The sequence below is a fragment of the Mytilus californianus genome, unplaced genomic scaffold, assembly GCF_021869535.1.
Source record: "Mytilus californianus isolate M0D057914Y unplaced genomic scaffold, xbMytCali1.0.p SCAF_7, whole genome shotgun sequence".
NCBI lineage: Eukaryota > Metazoa > Mollusca > Bivalvia > Mytilida > Mytilidae > Mytilus > Mytilus californianus.
In genome coordinates, this window is record NW_026262723.1 from 13,639,569 (window position 1) to 13,662,672 (window position 23,104).

At 32.6% G+C, this 23,104-nt stretch overlaps 2 protein-coding genes across 2 annotated transcripts; one reads left to right on the forward strand and one right to left on the reverse strand.

Annotated features, from left to right (window-relative positions):
* The first annotated feature begins 1,599 nt into the window (after positions 1-1,599).
* Positions 1,600-6,907, forward strand: LOC127707433 (uncharacterized). The gene is made up of 2 exons (XM_052211951.1): positions 1,600-1,659; positions 4,625-6,907. Exon 2 carries the CDS (start codon positions 4,627-4,629, stop codon positions 6,394-6,396), a length of 1,770 nt encoding a protein of 589 aa, XP_052067911.1. The 5' UTR covers positions 1,600-1,659; positions 4,625-4,626; the 3' UTR covers positions 6,397-6,907.
* Positions 6,908-16,181: 9,274 nt separating this feature from the next.
* Positions 16,182-17,590, reverse strand: LOC127708234 (uncharacterized). The gene is made up of 3 exons (XM_052213078.1): positions 17,233-17,590; positions 16,714-17,061; positions 16,182-16,189 (listed from the first exon to the last, which is right to left on the reverse strand). The coding sequence occupies exons 1-3, from the start codon at positions 17,588-17,590 to the stop codon at positions 16,182-16,184; spliced, it is 714 nt and encodes a 237-aa protein (XP_052069038.1).
* Positions 17,591-23,104: the final 5,514 nt, after the last annotated feature.

Consider the following 23,104-nt stretch of genomic DNA (forward strand, 5'->3'; position numbering starts at 1 on the left):
TGACCAATTATGACTGATTCTGGCAAATGTTGATGATTTATCTAAATATCTTTCCTTTAAATTAATCAAAAACTAAAATTCTGTGGGAAGTAAAGCTATATACTTTCCATTCAATACAAATAACTTCATTTAGGTACGAGACTTATTCAGTACAATTCTTTTCAAGAACATTTAAAATTTGCAATATTGTCTTCAACAGCAATATGCCGCGCATAAAAAACTTGTGTGTGCATTTTATATACACTCCTACATATTCGAATACTAGTAGGTTTTATCAACTTTCAAAAATTATCCACGTGAGGGAGATAAATACAGGGGGAATCGGCCGTACCTCTTTTTAGACTAGAATAAGTGAAGGAAAGTTCATATTTCCAAATATTTAATATATCACAAAAGGATAAGATATTGTGTTTTATGCTTGCGTTCATTATGTCAAATATAACCGCACTTCATCGGACCTTTCAAAACAGAAAGTATATACATTTATGTGATCCACAATGTATCAGTACTTCGTATTTTCCTTGACTCTTAGCCAGACAACTTCCTACAATGATAGAAAGAGAGAAACTGTATACATCAAAAACAAAATCGGCAAAGTATGAAATAAAATATTTTTTTCTAAATCTGTCAACAGAGAAATGTCATGTAGTACTTAGGGATGAGAAGTTAGTTAGACTGCTATATAAATATAAATTCTGTGCAAGAAAACAGAGCCCCCTCTCACCAGTTTGTGTACATTCGTTATGTGATATTTTAAAAATAATTATTAAAACATCTAAATAATTATTTAATTATTAATCATGTCTTAAGATTTAAAAAAATGCACTCCTTGTCATGCCCAATTCTGTAATCCAAAGTGTCAGAAAGCAGGAGGAAGGTGTTTGGCAGAACTGAGAAGCTATCATGTGTTATAACACATCACTTTCAAATTGCTGACATAATATAAAAATATTCGATTTAGCGGTACTTGAGAAATGTATAACGAAAAATTCTTACTTCATTCAACATGCTTAAAATGGCAAAGTATCGGAAAACACCTATAGGCGTCTGACAAATCAGAAAATTGCTCACACGTTACCCATCAACACCGTCAAGCTGTTGACAAAGATATTAATTTGGTAGAGTTGTTCATGAGAAAATTGTGACAGAAATATTTGTTGGTCGGTCGGAAGGACTGAAGAAGGTGGATGCAACATAGAACAATGTCAATTTAACAGTTGGATCCACGTTCAATTAACATTATGAATGATAACTTCATTTTAAATTCTCGTTTATTTGTTGAACACGTATATATAATGAATACATGTATCAGTAATTTGTACACAAGTGAATTTATTTAGCATATCCACAACTACAATATCCGCATGTACACGTTTCCTTCATAAAAAATGACATTTTTTTAAAGTTCTAGGTCAAAAACAATTTTCTGAAAAATGAAATGATATTTATATCTTCTGATGTGCTACAACCTACGTGATATTTATAAGTAAATGAGATCATAACTTTAAAAAATCTTTTTTCCTCAGAAAATTTACATTGGAAATACCCTGTCTACACAATATATAAGCTAAAGATAATAAGTATTATTAAAAATCTAGCACTGAATATCAGAGATTATTTCAGTCGATATTTGTTGATAAAAGACAACACAGATTAACGGTAAGTGCAGATCTAGATCTACAAAAATATACATTTCGTCTTCTTAGAGGACATTTAACACTATCTAAATTTTTTTTTTTTTCTCTCCCTTTTCTTTTTTTTTTTTTATATATATTAACCCCTTCCCTCCTCCCACCACCCTTAACTCCACCCTCATCATTGACGCTCGGATCAAAAAAGTTGAAAAGGCTAAATAAAGTACGAAGTTGAAGAACATTGAGGACCCAGAATTACTAAAGGTTTTGCCAAATAAAGCTAAGGTAATCTATTCCCGGGGTAGAAAATTCAAAGTTTTGTAAATACTAAATTTATAATTATGAAACATCAATGTTAATTTATGTTAACGAAGCTGTTTTGTCGAAGTTAGCAAGTGACTAAATCTCACAGAGACTCATAAAGGGGTTCGTACGTTGACTTGCATTTGTTACAGCCGTGTCTTAGGATAGACAAGTGTCCAAATTGTAATTTTACAGGTACCAAATGCCGTTATTTACAGATGATTATATATTTTGACATTACCTTTTACAATTAATTGTAAGTTTATTTTCCAATGAGATATTTTGAACGTGGACAGGTGTCAATCAACAGTCAATTGTCGGGAATCCCGTGGTGTATGTATTGTTAATTATCGCTATTTTGTGTATTTTTCCTTCGAGTTTTTTTGTGATAATTTTTCATATCATGCTACTTGCTTGAAATGGAACTAAGGATGCACGTGACGTTGCTAGATTAAACATCAACGACGTCATAGGCAAAATAGTGATAAACAGATTATCAATGGTCTTTCATACTCGAGGAGGTTCCTCGGTCAAATTTCATCCAAGGGCTGTCGACCTTTGATGATATTGTAGCTGAGAAACACCCTCTCGTTTGAAAAACCATCCATAATATATAAGTTCCGTGGTGTACGTATGGTTAATTCCAAACGAGGACAACTGAGTTGATAAAGCGATAGAATAAATTTAATAAGATAATTATTAGAAGTTTCTTGTTTTTTATTTTTTTATTTTTTTTTAATTTAGCCACTGTTTTCTTCTTTCGTATTCTTCTAACTGATAGAGGAAGCACAAGGTATTTATGTATGAGTGAGGGCCTGCACATAATGTTTTAACCCTCTTGCTGCCGGAGGGACACATGTGTCCACATGTTTTATGTATGCAAGCATCTGTTCATTGCTGTATCTCTTTCAAATAAAACATCGAAGATTCAACATCGTAATGGATAGGTTAAACATTCAAACTCAGTGGTCGAAAATAAACTGACAATACCATGGCTAAAAAAGAAAAAGACCAACAGACACACAATAATATTTTTCGTCAATATGTCTTTTGGATGTAACACGTCTTCTGATTGGCTGAAAGTTTTTTGTCTATCACTGCATAGACATCATTTTGTCATGTGACCGTGACGTCTTCAACGTTGGTTTTTTTTCATGATTTACTCGTTAAAAATGGAATTTAGATTTATTTATAAGGAATGACTGTAATACTTTTTTCTCTGTCTATTCGAAATAACCTCAAAAATATGGCGCACACTTTTAAATAACCCGCTCCGCTGAGAAGATATTTATTTAGATGAATGAAATCCCCTTTTCATAAGTTACATGTATTCGTCATAACAATAATCATAGTATGTGATTAATATTTCAAATGACATGTACATATGTGTAGCATACTTGTATATTGATTTTTGGCGGATTTCCTCTTTTATGTTGATATAAACTACAGAAGTTTCTCTATTTCATCTTTTTTATTTATTTGTCAAAGTCAATGTGTTCATTTAGTCGTCAGCAATATTCATGCCAATTAAAAAAAATACAACCAACGTGTGTACCATATTTTCTGCAATGGTATTGCTCGATGGTTAAGCTGTTAGTTAACCCTTAGAAAATTGCCACTTCCTTTCATAACTATTTTTCAAAGAGCAGTCATACAATTTAATTTTCTGATTTATCAGAACATAGATAGCTATCATCCTAAATTTATACGGAATGTAGGCAAATTTCAGTTAGTACAAAATGGACTGAAATTTCCTAGCCCGTTTTTACATTTTCCATCCGGGCAAAATTGCTCATCATTATGGAAAAGTTTTGTAAATACGTAACAATCATTGGATGGATTGTTTTTTTTGTATCGACCTTGTGCGTATGAATTTCCGAAGAAAACTGCCAGGACATCAAATTTTTCCAAGACATAATAGGTTTATAATTTTATAGGTTATAGAAAAACAAATGCCTGTTAAACGTCTCATCTGTTAAAGCGTAAAGAATTGTGTTTCATTCTTATAGAGGCATTCGCCACGATTTAGACAATAACTAACATATATGATTTTTGTGGTTTCAAACATTTATACAGATGAAATATTTTAACACATATGTCGCTATTAGCAGTCGATTTAGTTAAACTTATTCAATATAAGCAACAACAAATAACATCCAGGAAGTTAATTATTCAATTTTATTTAAATTCGTATTCATGCGAATTTTTATTGATAATTTGACCGTAAGCTGGAGATTAGTACGACATGATTTAAGCAGGTTCAGTTATTAAAAGGAATGTCAAAATTGCATATTTAAACAAACTAAGGAAGTCAAGAGAAGGAATCACTTCGTTTACCGGTTCGTCCCTCAACAAATCATTCGTATACATGTAATGTCATTCTGTCTTTTTTCGATTATAGTTTTGGTGACCCCTTGGTATCTTCGCATGAGTTATATTTTCGTATATTAAATTGAACTATATGCTACATGCGATTAAAGTTAAATAGCGGTGCATTTTTTAAATAAAAATATTAGGAAAACAGGGACTCATACGAATAGAATATTTTCCAAAACAGGAACAGACCTTAGAGGGCAGACGCTTAATATATATTTAAACATTAATAATTATTTAAATACGGTTTTACATTGTGTTTAATACCTACTAAATATGTTTTTTTTTAATTGATTATGATCTTTTAATTCCAGACATGAGCTGTGGAGTTCTTGTATTGGTGACAATTTTAACAATCACATTTTTTATCCAGTTAAGTTTGAGCACATGTGATAGTCCTGTATGTCACGAGTACATAAATCCGAGAAATGTATATATATTTAACACGGTGATATGTGCAAGTGGGATTGTATCACTTGTTTCCTATTTCATTTTATGGAAGGTAAACGAAAATAATGAAGAGGCCGTTAACATACGACAACACAAAGGTAAAACAGACAGTCTGGTTAAAGTATTCATGTGGATATTTACTTTTTTCACAACTTTATTTTCAGTGATATCTGTTTTGAATGGAAGAGCCAAAAAAGAAAAATTCAATGACTTAAAATCAAATGGAAACATAACGATTAATTGCACATACAATTCAAGATATGATGAGTCCGTTTTCGACTATAGAATCGTACAAATCATTTTCTGTTTACTTCAAAGTATGTTTTTGCAACTCACGTTTAATATCCGTTTTTACCGCTGCTTGTTGATAAAAATTGTAACATTTCTTATATTCTGGGCTAATGCTAGTCATTTTGTGTTGATACTAGTGAATGCATACGTGTCATCGGAAAACGATTTGAAAAACAGCTTTGATAAATGCATAAGACCTTATCCTGGCAAAATACATTGGGAAATTAAGGACGCTTACAAATTATTCGCTCGATTTTGTAAGCCTATGGAGGGGGAGTACTCTGTACTTTGTATGATGCAAATATTTGAAGTTTCGTCAAGGAAAGTGCGTTATTACACTTCATCCGATAGAGAAAAAAGTGATGAGCGAATAACACATGAAAAACCGGAAAAAGCAAATGACGAAAGGAATCCCCTTTTGTCAAGCCATAGCACAGACAATAGTGAAGACTACAGGGAAAAATCACCACAAAGCATGCTTACACGTGAAAAGCCTGAAAATACCCATAAGGATGGACTTGTCAAAATATGTATTCAAGATGACAACCTGCCTAAATCTACTGATGACAAACACGAGAGCAAATGCGAATCTCTTGATCGGAAAAAAACAATGGAAAAAATGGCGTTCTATCGCTTTACACATATAACTGGTGTAGCTGTTATTTTCTTGTTTATTCCGGATTGTGCCCTTTCAATATATTCACTTGCTCATGATGGTATTAATAAAACGTGTTTTAATTTAACGACATGCAGAAGTCTTAAACATGAGGAAACAATCTTTTTTGTGTATCATATAATTCTGCATATTGTGATGTTCTTTATTTTTATGTTCTGTTTTTACATGCTTTATGGACCAAAGACTTATTTTGAAAGACTGGAAGTATGGAAAATTCCGTCTTTGAACTCGAGTCATTTTGTCATTTCACTGAGTTTTCTTGCATCTTTGACATTTTATTGTGTAATTCTTACAGCATACTCTTTATTTACACAGATGACGACCATCACACTTCTGATAGTTAAAAATGTATTGGTCGTACTTCAGATATCAATACAAATATTTTTGATTTTAAAAGTAAACGAATTTAAAAAATCTAAATTTTCGTCATCCTTTCCTAAAGTGACAATGACACATATATTCTGGGTCATTTCTGTTATGAATCTGGGGTTTTGGTTTACAAGTAATTTTATGGGAATGTCAAACTTTACCAAACTGGTCCTGAAAGAAATTTTAGGACATAAAACTGAACATGCTTTGTCTCATATCATTATATCATTTGTATGTTTCTTTTATTTTAAATCGTGTGCTAAATTTTATGAACTATTTCGTAATCAATATGATTTCTAACTTAACAAAGACCAATTGATATATTCCCTTTGAAAATATAATATTGCTTGAAACGTTTGAATTTTGTTTGTTGTACTAATGTGTTGTTGGATATATACACGTTGATCCATAAGTTGATATTTTGTAAGCAGATGTGTTCTTACCACATTCTCAATCTATGTCATGTTACACAAGTTATCGTTTAATCTAAAAATCAGAACAACAAAAAAAGAAAGCTGAACTTCACTTTAATTCAATAATGCTAGATTTTAAATCTTTACAATTTCTTTTGATTTTGATTTAATCGTAGGATAACAACTGTAGATTGATTTGGTAGATTATTACTTTTTTTTTCATTTGTTTAAAATTAGATTGAACTGTTTCCACAAAAAATATGTATACAGAGCGAAGATGTGAACCCAATATGCAAATTACTTTTGATAAAATTATATACCAGACGCTTTTAACATGTACCATATATTTTATAATCAAATATACTATAACTAAATTTTCTTAATTTTGCCAAATAAAATGATTCATTCTTATATATACCATTAGTTTCAGTAAATGTGAAAGGATACGAGCGACCGTCAGAAGATAATCACTTAAAGTTATTAGGCAACGACCATAACTATAATGCTCTTTACATAATCATACGTTGTTGCCAAGCAAACATATATTACACTTGTAACCTTGCGTCCATCTCCTAAACAATTAATCTGTTATCTACAATGAACATGTCATACTCGGTATTACAAAACAAACGACAAATATTTAACTCTGCTAGCACAAATCAATGAAAATGATTACAGCAGAATTATCAACAATATTACACAGTACAGCAAACTACATTAATATCCGACTCTAACCAAAAAAACAAAAAAAACACAACACCAGACTGACAAACACCATATAATATTATACAAATATCCCGACTTGGTACAGGTACTATATTAGGTTGTCAACCAATTATTTTAAAATAGAAACGTGTCAGCTAACAATTTAATCATGCAATGATTATTTGAACTGCTGTTTCATTGGCGTATACCAATCATATCAATGAAAACAAGGTGACGGTGTCATTGGCGCTATACCAATCATGTCAATGAAAACAAGGTGACAGTGTCATTGGCGCTATACCAATCATGTCAATGAAAACAAGGTGACGGTGTCATTGGCGCTATACCAAACATGTCAATGAAAACAAGGTGACGGTGTCATTGGCGCTATACCAATCATGTCAATGAAAACAAGGTGGCGGTACCATTGGCGCTATATCATTCATGTCAATGAAAACAAGGTGACGGTGTCATTGGCGCTATACCAATCATCTCAATGAAAACAAGTTGACGGTGTCATTGGCGCTATACCAATCATGTCAATGAAAACAAGGTGACGGTGCCATTGGCTTACACCAATCATGTCAATGAAAGCAAGGTGACGGTGTCATTGGTGTATATCAATCATGTCAATGAAAAAAGGTGACGGTGTCATTGGAAGTATACCAATAATGTCAATGAATGCAAGGTGACGGTGTCATTGGCGGTATACCAATCATGTAAATGAAAACATGGTGACGGTGTCATTGGCGTAAGCCAATCATGTCAATAAAACAAGGTGACAGTTTCATTGTTTTTCTCAAAAGTACACAAGGTTACAGTTTGTTTCTTGTGACCTTTGATTTTTTTGCACAGTAGAGTAAGAATGAAATATCTTTAATAACAGAGGATTACGATTTACCACAGAAGAATGTGAAGCATAAGTAACAGAAATCAGTTTAAAAATGAATAATGTAACGGAGTAGGTAGGACAGGAGTGATTATTTAGTCCCTGAAATTGCTCAGTCGTTTCAAAGTTCTTTTATTTAAATCGATAAGTGAATAGTAACATAATCTGGACACTACAATTCAGAAAAGTCATTTTAGATGTCACTATGACGCTATAAACATGTTGAAATTTACATTTTTGATTACACAAAAAGGCCACTTTAAACATTAACAAACTTAAGGTTTTTGGTATAATAGTTCAGATCCAAGGCCTTGTCCAAAAGATAGTTTTACCCAAATTAACATCTTGATAGCCAAAAAAAAAAATTGCGGTTAAATATCTAAATATTTATGACAAGATCTCAAAACACTATTTAACGCCTCAGTTGTTTCTTGGTAGCGTGTTCACCTCGAGTGCTGGAGGTCGTAGGTTCAAACCCGGACGGGGTCAAACAAAAGACTTCAAAATTGGTATTTGCTGATTCTTCGCTATGCACGCGGCAAAAAGGAGTAAGAGCAAAGACTGGTCTCCTCGGCTAATGTGTCCTGATAGGGTGACATTCCTTCTTACATGCACGGACTGTTACCTTGTGAACTACCACATTAATTAGTCTCATCGTGTATGTCTAGTACAACGAAAAGTTAACATTCATATTACATTAACATGTTCTCGTCCTTAATAAGCATTTAATTTGTTAAACAGCCACGCATCATCACCACCAAACGGCTATTTGTGAAGATTTTGCGGTTTTGAATGAAATTTAAAAATTCAACCCTAAAGCAACTACATAAGACATTCAAAAATATAAATATTGAGAAAAAAAATTCACAAACATACCAGCATGACTCCATGATGACATAAAATAAATAATAAAAATGTAGTCAAAGTAGGAAAAGTTGTATTTAAATGTTGAGACAAACGTACGTAGTCAGGATTAACAAACTTATCCAATATAACGACACAAAAGCATTAAATGTGGTCATAATTCTCGCCTGACCATTAAATGTGGTCATAATTCTCGCCTGACCTGCTATGACTTACTTATGAACCTACAATTATCTACAGACAATTGTTTCTACTCCTTAAAAGTTTAAAATCCTGAAATCGCATGACTAATTAAGCAACGTCAAATTACTTTATGTTCAAATAGCGGAGGATTTGTTTTGGATGGGTTATTTATTTTTTTGGACCAAAAGGACAGATTATTTATTTTATGCACTGTTGAAGCATGATTTTTCATTTTCATTAAAACAAGGGACTGATTATCTATTTTCACAATTATATTTATAATATTTGAAAACATACAATTTTTAAATTCTTAAATAAATAACAGTCAATTAAGTCAATCAGAATTAATCATCATCCTCTGGAAGTTAATCTTCTGAATTGCAAACTGCATATCTTGCATACGTACAAGGTATCAAAGCTGGGCTGTAACTCGCCTCTTTTAAAAGTTGTCAAAGATTTTCGCCGAGCGGAGCGAGGCGATAAAAAAATCAGCGAGGAGTCTGGGGTTCGCTGAAGGCCCCAAGAAGCTATAGAAAAAATGGCGCAAAATCATGCATTATGCGCGTTTCCCAGACCCTTTCTTAATCTGAAACGCAAGTTCTGTTTTAATTTTCTGACAATATTCTGGTCTCAAAGCAAAATATATAGATTCGGTGTAAGACTTTTAGTTTTTAGGGACAACATCAAAAGACCAATATGTAGGACAAAGCAAAAAATGTTTCAGTTTGCAGAAAAACTTTTTATGCCTGTCAATTGTGTTTTTTTATTCAAATTAAGTTAAGAGGGGGCTGATTATCATTGATATAACTATGTAAAGTCAGTTTTTATAACACATTTCAATTACAACTTGATGTAGTTCCTAACTGGAATACAATTTAAAGTAGTTTGTAATAGACAAAAGGTCCTTAAATATAATAAAACTCAAGTTTAAAACATAATTACTAAATCACAAAAAGAATGCAACTCTAAGAGAATAGTCATAAAGAAGGGCAATCAATGAACAAAAGACAAACCCGGGAACAGATAAAACACAAAACGACAAATATTATAGACAATCAACACTGAAAAAGTAAAAATAAATGAGAAACATGGATCTCAAAAAACAGGGGCTACGTCAGAGGGTGAACAGAACTTGCTTCTTGCAAGACACTTGCCGTGAAAACAATTTGATATGAAGACAAGCTTTTGTTTTGAAATTTCCAACATGAGGCATTTGCCTCAATGTAGTTACGGCCCTGTAATAAAAGTGAGGTAAATGTTCACGAGACAATATACCTCAAGTGAAATGAAACCCATTTTCTAACATTTCAAATATATTAATATTTATATTATTAAAAGATTTGGGAAGTTTTTCCCGAAAAAAATATGAAAAAAGACGAATTTTGGAAGAATCTGGTGCCATCTCATACTTCAGAATAGCATTTATAAAATGGCTTAAAAGACCTGCCAAGTTATTTTCAATACATTGTAAGTCAGGTTATTTATTTTCAAACTACCACAGAACAAACCATTCATTTTTGTTATTATCAAGGCTGAGTTATTTATTTTCAAAATCCTCCTGCCCCCCTCCCCCCAGAATATCAAATGGTCGTCCCCTTACAAACTATGACTAGTGCATATTAGACAGTACCGTTACATTGGTAAAGCTGCAATTATATTAAACTAAATAAAAATATAAACTCAGCATATGAATATTTACTGCTGTAAGAAGGGTGCTAAGAAAAGGCCTTATGCTATGGGGTATATACAAAAACAAAAAGAAAAGATAAACATATAGTACCATTGTCTTCAGACAAAACGATAGCACTTAGAAAACTAAGATTGAGCAAGATCAATCCTACCCACAACCAGGGTTTTCTTCCTACTATTTGTACATATGAACATGCAGGTAAATGTAGCCTGTGGATTGCAAAAGTCGATAAACCGTATGTCTTATGGCTGTTTTTGACATTGAGTTGGTGTCTCGTGGCTGTTTCTTTGTCATTGGGTTGGTGTCTCATGGCTGTTTTTTCATTGAGTTGATGTCTTATTGTCTTTAACCCCACGTCCCCTTTTATTCATATATTCCTGACTGTATTTGCAAGTAATCAAAAGGATTTTACTAATTTTATTGTTCGTGTAATCCTTAACATTGTCCAAATAAATTTGATCATTTTTATAAGTCAATTTACAACCACTTTAAAATGTTGGCACGGTATTGCCTAATTATCACAAAGATGGCACTGTTAATTTGTTTGCACCTAGGATCCAATCGACTGTGCAGAAATGTCAAAGCATTTTTTTTTCTAAACTTAAGAATTATACTCTTTGTATGGCTTGCATAACTTGTCACTTTCGATTACAATAAACCCGGGAATGAAATATCCGAGATTTCTGACAGATAACAACATCAAACTAGCATGAACGTGTTGATATATAACAATGACAGAACATACCAATGGGATAATCAAAACTCATAAGTCGAAGAGACCGATAAATCCTGTCGAAAAACGATGAATGGAAAAAAAGAGTCTATCAACCACTGTTTTTAGTCTCTCTATATTCGCAGTTCAGAATATTTGATTTTAATATCAAATAGTACTTGACATGACGTGTTTTTTGTCTCAAGTTTATATTTAATCTTTAATTTTTGTGGTAAGGTTAGTAATTATCATTAATTTTGACATCTTTCAACCTATAAAACGCGATTGTTTTACGAAATTTCCAGTGTATGATCAATATTTTTTTTTTTGGATTTCATTTGCAAGTTGTTTTGTTTTTAAGTTATTTGTTTAAATTAAATTTTATTTTATCTATTTATTAATTATATGTTCTGTTAAATAAATTGGGGCTTGTTTTTTCTTTTGTTTTTTGTTTTTTTGTTTTGTTTTTTTCGTCTGTTTGATTGTTCTATTATCTGCTTGTTTCCGCTTTGTTTAAAATAAACACACCAGAAGAAACCTTCAAGATTTACTATTCGCAAATGTGTCTGTAACAATAAAAACAAATAAAATCGGTTTCAAACAAAATAAACAAATCGCTTGGAGTAAACTATACCCGAAGGAGCTGCAAACCCAGTTTTCATGCGTTTACAATAAATCATTAACTGGAAATTTACACTCCAATGATATCCGACTAGCAGTGAAACCCATTAGTAGTAATATGAACAATGCTCACTTGTTTTTATAATCATATAACAGTCATCCAGTTGAAAAGTCGTCTACACAGACACTTACACCGACACCGATACCTACACTGACTACAAAAATATAGGGACCGTATCAAAATGTCGAAACATATTGAATGAATGACCTCGTAAAACTTTGTTGCAGGTATAAAAAAAATACTTTCTGTCTTTTTTCTTATATAATGTTTTATTCGGAATATGCGCTAGAAACACCGAATGTTCTTATTAGTTTTGGATTATTTTAAGTATGAATATGTGATATTCCATTCATTTCTTTTCAATCTTTCAAACGGAATACCGTGAGTGTTGCGGTAGAATATACAATTGGCGAATTGAATTGCTAGAAAGCATTCGGAATATAGATAAAGTATCTTATTTCTGATGAAGCGAGCATATATCAAATCAATGTATATCAACAGGTCTTAGGATTTGTAATGGACGTTTCGGTGACTCAAGTATAAAATAAAAATAGTTGTAGTGTAAAATTTCACCAAAAATAAAAAGCAAAAAGTAAAAAAAAACAACTGCAAAAAGTAAAAACGAAATGCAAAAAGTAATAAAACAATTACAAAATTACAAAAACACTAAATGTTGCCAAAATAAAACAAAAACTTTTTTTGCCGAAATTCCCCAAAATACAATGTCCCAAAACTAAACAGAAAAATTAAATTTTGACCCCTCCCCCCTTTTACAAAAAAAAATATATGTATATTAAAGTTATATTTGACAACACACAGCAACACCAGTGTTGAAATCGTGTGAGGTGGAAGTTCTTCATAAGAATTTTTCAATTTTATACCCAGGTATAAAAATTAGTAAAGGAAAGTTAATAAATTCGTTTTCCTAGTGTTATCAGGGACGACGGAATTTTACAACCGGTGTAAAATTCCGTACACCCCTGATTACACTCAGACAACACACACTATCATCTATATATTCATACATTCAGTTTCACGCTATAAAAGACTTTACACGTTCTTGTTTCTGATTAAAGTTTTACTAATCTACACAAAGCCCCCCCCCCCTTTTTTTACAAAGTACTATGTTAAGATCAGTTAATTCTCAGCAACTAAACAGAGCTAATAAAGTAGCAGATCATTCAAAATAAAAAGTTTTATACAGTATTTAGAATGTAAATTAGAAAAAAAATTAATATAAATGCGTGTGATCGTTGTACATATTGAGATGACCCCTTCTCAAAAAGGTTACCTGTAGGCATAGGTGTAGGTGTAAGCGTCGGTATCGAATATTTTTCGAAAATGTCTAGTAGTTACTACTGTAATCACTAGCCAGTCAACACTGAGGTTGTGAGTTCGAACCCCGCTCGTGCGGGTGCACTCGACTCCAATCTTAATTGACTAGGATTGTCAGTTTTCCTATCGAAGGTCGGTGGTTTTCCCTGGGCACTCCGGCTTCCTCCACCAATAAAAACTGGCCGCCACGTAATAGCCCAAAAGCGGTGCTTAAAAGTGGTGTTAAAAAACAAAAAAAATCAAAATAAAAAATCCGGTTGAAAATCATACGAAACAATTATCTCCCTTTTAAATAGAACTTTCCGATGTCTGATACTTTTTCCACAATGACTCTATAGTTAACTATTACTTTTCATCGTACTGGTTAAGAAAATGTTAATGTAAAAATACCCCCCCCCCCCCCCCCCCCCCAAAAAAAAAAAAAACAAAAAAAAAAAACAAAACAAAAAACAAAACAAAAAACAAAAAACAAAAAACAAAAACAAAAAACAACATGCATCATTTAAGTTATCAAATAACGCTGTCATTATGCTTGAGAAGAATATCAGTCTAAAATAGCGCTTCGGCTCGAAGAAATTTATAGTCAAGGAAACATGTCAATAGTCAATTGTCCAGATGCAGTCGAAACTTAACCTGACTATTTCAAGAAAATTTGCCTACAAATTCTTATTATATGCAGCAAAGATTATCACTTAAAATAAAGTCCAAGTGATAAATTTATTAAGGCTGTTCGCATTAGACTAGGAGCCGGAGATGTTTTAGGGTAGGGTGACATGATTTATATACTGTGGACTCACTGATATATATGCATTCGGACATTGCTTGATGAAATTTGGGCTCAACGTAGTACCAGGTACAGTTCATAATCATATCATATCAACATGTTCCCGTCCCGATTATGCCTGTAATGTTTCCGAATGGATGTTAAAAGACAATCCGCCAATCTTTGCCTGCGTGTTTATTAATAAAACAAACTAATATTTTATACAAATTTGACTTTTGCTCTGCATTTTGATAATGAGTAAACGCGTGCTAAGGTATAGGATTTTCCTCCCTTTGTTTATTATGATACATTAACACTGTAAACTGAAAATTTGTGCACAAGTACATGTACACTTGATAACCATATGATTTCAGATCAGCAGGTTACATTTTGAGTCTGAATCTTTTACTGGTTATTCATGTTATTCAAGTGATCGCAATCAAAACATCATTTCTTCATTATGGAAAGTGGTCGGCGTCAAACTTTTGGGCCGTTTTTTGCTCTTTGGTCGGGTTGTTCACTTTTTGACACATTCCCCGTTTCCAATTTCTATTCTATTTTGTTTGATCTTTGCGTTTGTTGTCATTTGGGATATTTGTTGATGGCAGATCTTCAAGAATCTTTGTCGTTTTATAATTTGAATGTGTGTTTGGTTGCTGTCTCATCGACGTAAAATCCTTGTCTGCTTTTAATTGCATTTACCATCTTATACTAGTTAATGAAAATAACACTTCATACAGTTGGTGTGTTCGAATCGCTTTTCTTGATTTACCTTATTGAAAAACGATCTTATCTAAAATGGGACAAGCTACAAAATGTATATGACCAAAATGGACATAACAAAAATATTCAATACCATTTACAGATAATTTTTGCCGAAGGGAGTTGGAAATTTGGTCTCTAAAAAAATAAGAATATGATCAAAATAATGCAATAATTATTCAATTAGTCAATAACCTTTAACCAAGTTAAACAGTTAAATATGCTGTTTTTAATAATGTAATATACCGATCCGAAATCCGCGGAGGGATTCAAATCCCGAGGAGCAATTTATGAAAAATTTGTAACAGTGGGTAGGTAAAATCTGTATACGATTCCCACAGAGCATAATTCCTCCGTCGGAATCGGATCCAGATCTTAATTACCCACCGTTACAAACTTTTCATTAATGCTCCTCGGGATTCGGATCACTCCGCGGTTTCGGAGTTGGATACCCGGTGTGGTATCTACCATGGCCAGTTTTCTGTTGTGAGCCTGCTTTCCATCGAATGTTTCTGTTTTTTTATTTCCTTGTTCATGTAAATGACCATTCTGCCATTAGCTGCACTAAGTAGTTTTTTTAACTTTTGCAAAATAAGGCCTAGATAGGCAAAAGGGAGTGTGTGCGTGCATACAACTGGTTTAATATAAAAATAATAAGATGTGGTTTGATTGCGAATGAGACAACTCTCCAATAGAGACCAAATGACATAGAGGTTAACAACTATACATTTGTAGGTCACAATACGGCCGTCAACAATGAGTAAAACCCATACCGCATAGTAAGTTAAAAAAGCCCCAAAATGACAAATGTAAAACAATTCAAAAAAGAAAACTAACGACCTGATTTAAGTTCAAAACAATAAACGAAAAACAAATATGATAAACAGCAACAAACTACAGGCTCTATCACAATGTATGCCTTTATTTAGTCAGGACCATTTGTAGTTTTATATTTTCTTTTCAGGTTTTTTTTCGGAGGAGTCAGATGTTCGTGTTTGATGTGGTCTATTGTAGTGTGTGGTATTTTTGGTGATAATTTTTATTTATTTTTATGTTTTATTACCAATTTTATTATGAAGATGTAAAATTAATATTCTTATTTTAATGTTTGTTACATATTCTATCAACGACATAATTTTTACAATGCTCATCATACCTTCCAATTCCCTTTTAAAATTAAAATGATTTTAACATAATCTTCTACTTTATAAAACTATAGGAAACTATCTATATATACATTTATACATAGATACATAGATGGTTAATCATTTTTGTTTTCTTTTGGAAGGAAAACTGACCTTATATTATGACCAGTGTCACGTTTGTCCTGTCAAAGACGTATTGTACTTAATGAGTCGCATTCCACAACATATCGACGTGTACAGCATTGACGAGTTCGTACATGTATATGTCATTGCCTTATATATTCCACAACATTTATAATTCTGATGCACTTGTGTCAACTGCGGAAAATTTTGCTGACCTTGACATTCTTATCGGTGACCAAGATTTAGGATGGTTTCCACAAAATAACAATTTCATCACACGAACAAAACGCTTGTTAAAAGCGCAATATAAGAGAAAGTTCATTGAGAGGTTACAAAGCAACAAAATATTACCAGACAAACGTAGTTTCCTGTAATTTTCATTGGATATCTGAAAGTATTGTGCAAAATCACCAACTGTTGACGGCAAAATGGCTATTATCGACAGTAAAACAATACTTATAAGTGTAATAGTAAATCTACGTTGATCTTTTTGCCAATCTTTTTCTTTATTATTTCTGATCTCAAGTTCTTGACGAACTGACCTTGCGTTATGAACAGCACATATCAAATACGCATTGCAGAACATCAATATCAACAATGGCGAAACATGAAAAAGAGCAATACATGTAAAATCATAAATCTGATAATACACAGACTGCGATCGGAAGGTTGTTTTTTTCATTGCGTACATATTGTTTTCTCCAACAACAGAATAACAAAAAAATCTTGGCACGGATATTAATATTGTAAATAAAAGTATCAACACAATACGGGTTTTGGCTCGATGAATACTACAGTACGACCTTGCCCATAGCGGAGCCTTTACAAAAATAAATCTATCAATTGTTACTCCTACTGTAAGTAATACACTTGCCGCCATAAAGAAATTAACAAGTGGAAAGAATATATATGCATTAAACACTTGCCAGTCGTGTGATGTAGTTTTCCCCGATATTGACATGTGAATAAATGACAACAGCAGCGCGCACATGTCAGTCATCGCTAGTATTTTGAGATACAGATAAGGAGACTCGTTTAAATTTCCTTTGAATAAAATAATAAGATTCAAAATATTTCCACATATTCCAAACACACACAAGATTGGTCCAATGTAATTGTTTATCACCAAGTCAGCTATGTCTCGGCTCCTGGCTGATTGGTTATCGAATATTTGGCTTTCATTTAAGGAGTCGTTGTATGACATCAGAAAAACCAAAGTAGAATTCATTTTACCTGAAATATATAGATACAAATGTTAAACAAAAACATTGTAGCATGTATCAAACACGATATTAACATATAAGAATTAGCAAATACATTTTATGCAACAATTATAATCAATATAAAAATAAGAATATGTGGTATGATTGCCAATAAGACAACTCTCCACCAGATAGCAAATGACGTAGAAGTTAACAACTATGGGTCCCGTACGACCTTCAACAAGGAGCAAAGCCGATACCGCATAGTGAGCTTTAACAGCCAACGAAATGACGAACGTAAAACAATTCAAACGAGAAAACTAACGGCCTGATTTATGTAAAAAATCAATAAACAAAGGCAATTATGATATACAGCAACATATGACAACCACTGAATCACAGGCTCCTGACTTGGGACAGGCACATACAGAAGTCCTTTTCAACAGATTTGTTTCAGTTTGTTTTTTTAATATATGCAGCTATATCATTTTCCTGGGTTGGAGGGAGAGTTGAGTACTCATAAAAATCAAAAGCATTTTTATATGCCTGTCTGAAGCGAGGAATCTGTAGTCAAGTGGTTGGCAATGATTGTCATTCGTCATAACTGGTTTAGGGTTTAACATACATGTACATTGTAAGTAGCTTGAACTATTTATTTTTGTTTTGCCATCCCCGGGGACTTTTGCTGCTTACTACATGGTATAATGGTGATTTTCTGCTTTCTCTACGGAATGACTTTTGCACATTGTTATATGCCGTATGGTAACCTGTAGTTATAGGCCGTATGGTAACCTGTAGTTATAGGCCGTATGGTAATCTGTAGTTATAGACCGTATGGTAACCTGTAGTTATAGGCCGTATGGTAATCTGTAGTTATATGCCGTATGGTAATCTGTAGTTATAGGCCGTATGGTAACCTGTAGTTATAGGCCGTATTGTAACCTGTAGTTATAGGCCGTCTGGTAACCTGTAGTTATAGGCCGTATGGTAACTTGTAGTTATAGGCCATATGGTAACCTGTAGTTATACGCCGTATGTTAACCTGTAGTTATAGGCAATATGGTAACCTGTAGTTATACGCCTTATGGTAACCTGTAGTTAAAGGCAATATGGTAACCTGTAGTTATACGCCGTATGTTAACCTGTAGTTATAGGCCTATGGTAATCTGTGATTATCTTCATCCTTGCCCTTTGTTCTTTTGTGAATAGTTGATTCGTCGGCATCATACACGTACGTCAAAATTATTTAAACTTTTGCAACCAACCGTGCGAGACCATCATTGGTAGTCAATGTCGTTAAACACCCCCTTTTAGTAGTACTTTAGCAACATCCGCTTCACTTCAAAAACTAAACATATCAAATATTTTCAGGGGATACGTGTCTGAATATTGTTATTTGTTTGACTTACATGTACACGGCCATTAGTCGTATTGTTTTTTTAAAAGGAAAACCAAATTAAAAACTAATTTTGAATTTTTATCCGGAAAGTGAGGGTCCCGCATAGCAATAACATTTAACTAAGTATTATTGATGTGATGCACTAAATATTTAATCTGTACGTGGGCTATTATATATTTATTTAATGATCATACTGAACTTTTTGCACTCCAGTTTTTTTTTAATTTCTGAGAAATTTCTTAAACAGGTCGAAATATCGTGGAAGGTAACATAAACAACAATGTTCATACAAAATATAATTTCCTATCATGGGAATTCGACAATCACCAAAATTTTTAGATTTTGATTGATTGTAGTTTGACTAACGTCAAGAGGCAAATATTTCATGCATGTTCAGAACGAAAACAAATTAACAGTAAATACAAAAGGTAGGTCATGCAATAGGGAGTGACGGGAGGGAAAATTGGAATGCCAACTGAAGAGGAGAATATATTGGATACGGACACAATTTTAAACAGGCAACCTACGAACCTATAGAGAGTTGTTGCAAAGGTTCTTTACACGCAGAGAGCGTTGGACTCTCTACACTAGTCTTTGGATTTCACGTCCCCATTCTGACCGGACGTGGCTGCGTATTTATACATCATGCACAGCCAAACGGACACCATACTCTCGCAAGGGTTTTACTGCGGGTCCGAAGAAGATTAAAGGGTTCTTTTGTTTATACCCAGTAAATTTTGGGGTTAAAGATGTTAAAGTTGAGAATCTATACCTGAACCAGGGGATGCCAGAGGGGTTAAAGAGTCCCATTAAAAACGAATGGACAGGGGTTCCCTTGGCGCAATTCATCCCACTCGGCCTGGGTTGGCACTTGCAATGTACAATACTGCTTAAATTTCTCTTAATGTATAGTTAGTATAATTTTCGAGTCCATTAAATAAAATAATGATACTTCTGGAATGAAATTTCAAATTTTGATGAAAAGTGTATGCTAACATCATTACCCTTTGGTTTATTCATCATTTTCTATTGATGTTAACTTTAAAATATGAAAGAAACAATTCTAATAGGGTTTTAATGTAGGCATCACTCTTCTTTGGGACTACCAAAGTACCCTCTATATGTATATCACAATGAAACAAAAACAAATAGTGTATGCATAATAATTTTCACATCGTTGAAATATAAGCTACATGTAGCAGTATATGCAAACCGTTGTCTTCTTTATAGTCTTTGGTTAGATAATTCAAATAGTTCAACTGAAGTTTAAAAAAATCAAAGCTAGTTGTATCAAGAAGCAAAACAAATCTGTTCTGATATGTGTAAATGATCTTAAATCTTAAATGATGTCATAAACACATTTTGTCGAGGAAAATCTAATTACATTTTGTCCCTTGTTACCTTCAAGACTTATCCAATACGTACAATAGGAAAACACTACAATAATGATGAATGGACAAAAAGATTAAGTTCTACATTGTATCAATCTTATTTTCAACATAAATTCTTCGTTGCGACAGCTTTTATGCGGAAAAAGATATTGGAAGAAGCAATTAACTACTTGCAAGTCCCGGTGGTCGCGTGACAGACAAGCATACTGTTGACTTGACCAACTTTTGACGTCAAACAGAATTCGAACGTGCAAATAAGAAAACTCGTCAAAGATATCAGGCTTATAAATTTGTACGCCAGACGCGCATTTCGTCTACAAAAGACTCATAAGTGACGCTCGAATAAAAAAGATAAAAGGCCAAATAAAAGTAAGGATGATGAATATTCTTGTATCAAATATAGAAAAGGAATTTTTGAACTTATTGTTTGTCTTTGTTTGTACAGGTAATAGGTTGACATATCGCAAAGACATGCACACACGGACACACACACACACACATACAGGTATATGTATATATGCAAATGGAGTTGAAACGATGTCACAACTCTCGCTAAATTCTCGCTGAGGGAAGGACGAAAATCTGGTACCGCAAATTTATAGTTCTAGTTAACATTGATTATTTCATTGCCTTAAGGATGTACTTACAAAAAAAATGTACTACGTGAAATTAAAAAATATAGAATAAAAAATTGACACTATAAGCTAGAAGAGCATTAGTTAAGGAACACAATAATTAAGCTAAAAATATTGATAGGTTATGGAACGCCTTTTTGAGATATTTGATATTTTAAAATGGCGGGAAAAGCCAACTCGGACTTTTACCTTATATTTAGCATTGACATTATTTGGGTCTCAAATCGTAAGAAAAAAATTTAGAATCTGCTTAAATTTTAGAAATGACCTTTTTATGAGCTATTGAAGTCTTCTATGAAAAGAAAAATTGCTGAAATGGGGGAAAATGTTTTACCCTGTATCGTAGGAAAAATATCAAGAAGTCCGAACATCTGACAAACATTCATAAACTTGACCTAAGTACATCATTAATTTCAGACGAAGTATATCTATACATACAAATGATCATATCTCAAACATTCTCATATTTTTGCCACAAATAGACGAATATTGTATGCTTCATATGTCCAAATATCAAAGTCATCAGAAATAAGAATTTGCAAACAAAAAAGAAAAATAATTTAACGTACGAATACGTTTAGATAATAGTAAATTTTGCAATTCTCTTAATTTTGTACACAAATCCATGAACTAGCTGATTTTGTGTGAAAATCACTCCCGTTTCCTCACATGAATTTCAAATAAAACTTTAAAGTATAGAGCAGTAAACAAAATGTACATTTAGCAAGCAAGTATTTCTCAGACATAACCGACAGCAGTGAGATTGTATATTATAGAAAAGAACAAAAAGAGAACAAAACATAGGAAATATGGCTGTATTTATAGATTATCGTTGGTTATCTCAACGAGATTGAAGACGTTGTTAATTTCCTTGACAACGGCACGTGTTCACTTAGTTTCTAGCGATAATTTTCATATCACTCGACTCCGTTTTCATATCACTCGACTCCGCTGAGAACGGAAATTATCAGTCAACAAGATCAAAGGAAAAATACGTAAAATAGCGATATATATCTTTTATTGACGATGTTTAAATGTATTTTGTATTATTTATGTCGTGAAGGATTAAGTAGTGCGACTAATCATAATATACGACCCTAATCTTAAATTTTAGATCACATCCCTTTTCGAAAAGACCAAACCATCGAAATACCAGTAAATATAATGGATTTAAGAAAGATCAATTTATCAAAGACATAGACATAAAGAAATAAAGAAACCGTATAATATGACACAATATCAAGGAATCCTTGCAGTTAATTAAAGCAACTTGATAATACATCACCTTACTTGTTTATAATGTTGCCATGCCTTTATCATATTAAGATATAAAGCCTAGTATATATATATAGCTTCATTCATTTTATATCTAAAATATCTTTCATTAGATTGAAGTTTGCAGTCTAGAAATAATCAGTAGCGATGAATTGTTATAACTACTTAAAAATTTTCTATTATTTAAAAAGATTGTATATATCATTTTATTTTTGTTTTATTAAAATTAAAGATATAAATGACTTACTTCAGAATAAAAATCTATCTGTTTCCAGTTTTACTTTTGCATATTTAGTATACAATCTGACGACCTTTTTTCTATATTTACAAATCGATACTGACAAAGACACAAGGCGGACTTAAAGCAGGGAAACCAATGAAAAGTGTCAAATGTGTTATTCGATACAAGATTAAAATTAAAGCAGTTAAAATCATTACGACAATAATTGAATGACAGAGCCAATTTTCGTAATATTATAAGGATAATCAATTGCAATTTTGCGTGTAGGACATGTTTTCGTGTTTTCGTAAGAAAAACAAAATAAAACTTATCTTAATATATAAAAACACTAATTAATCATTTATATAGACAATAACTGTTTAGTGTCTTTAAATATCAGCTGTATGTGTACGAGGCTGAGAAACAGGTGTAATGCGAGCTTTAGCGAGCTATTACTCCTGTTTCGAGCTGATATTTAAAGACACTAAACATTTATTGTCTTTATCCTGCAATTAATTCTGTAAATTGTTTGTGCTTTGAAAGACAGAAAAACTCACATTTTTGCATTTATTTTCGATTTGAAATCCCTTGAGGCCCGCGTAGTAATATTTAAATCACAC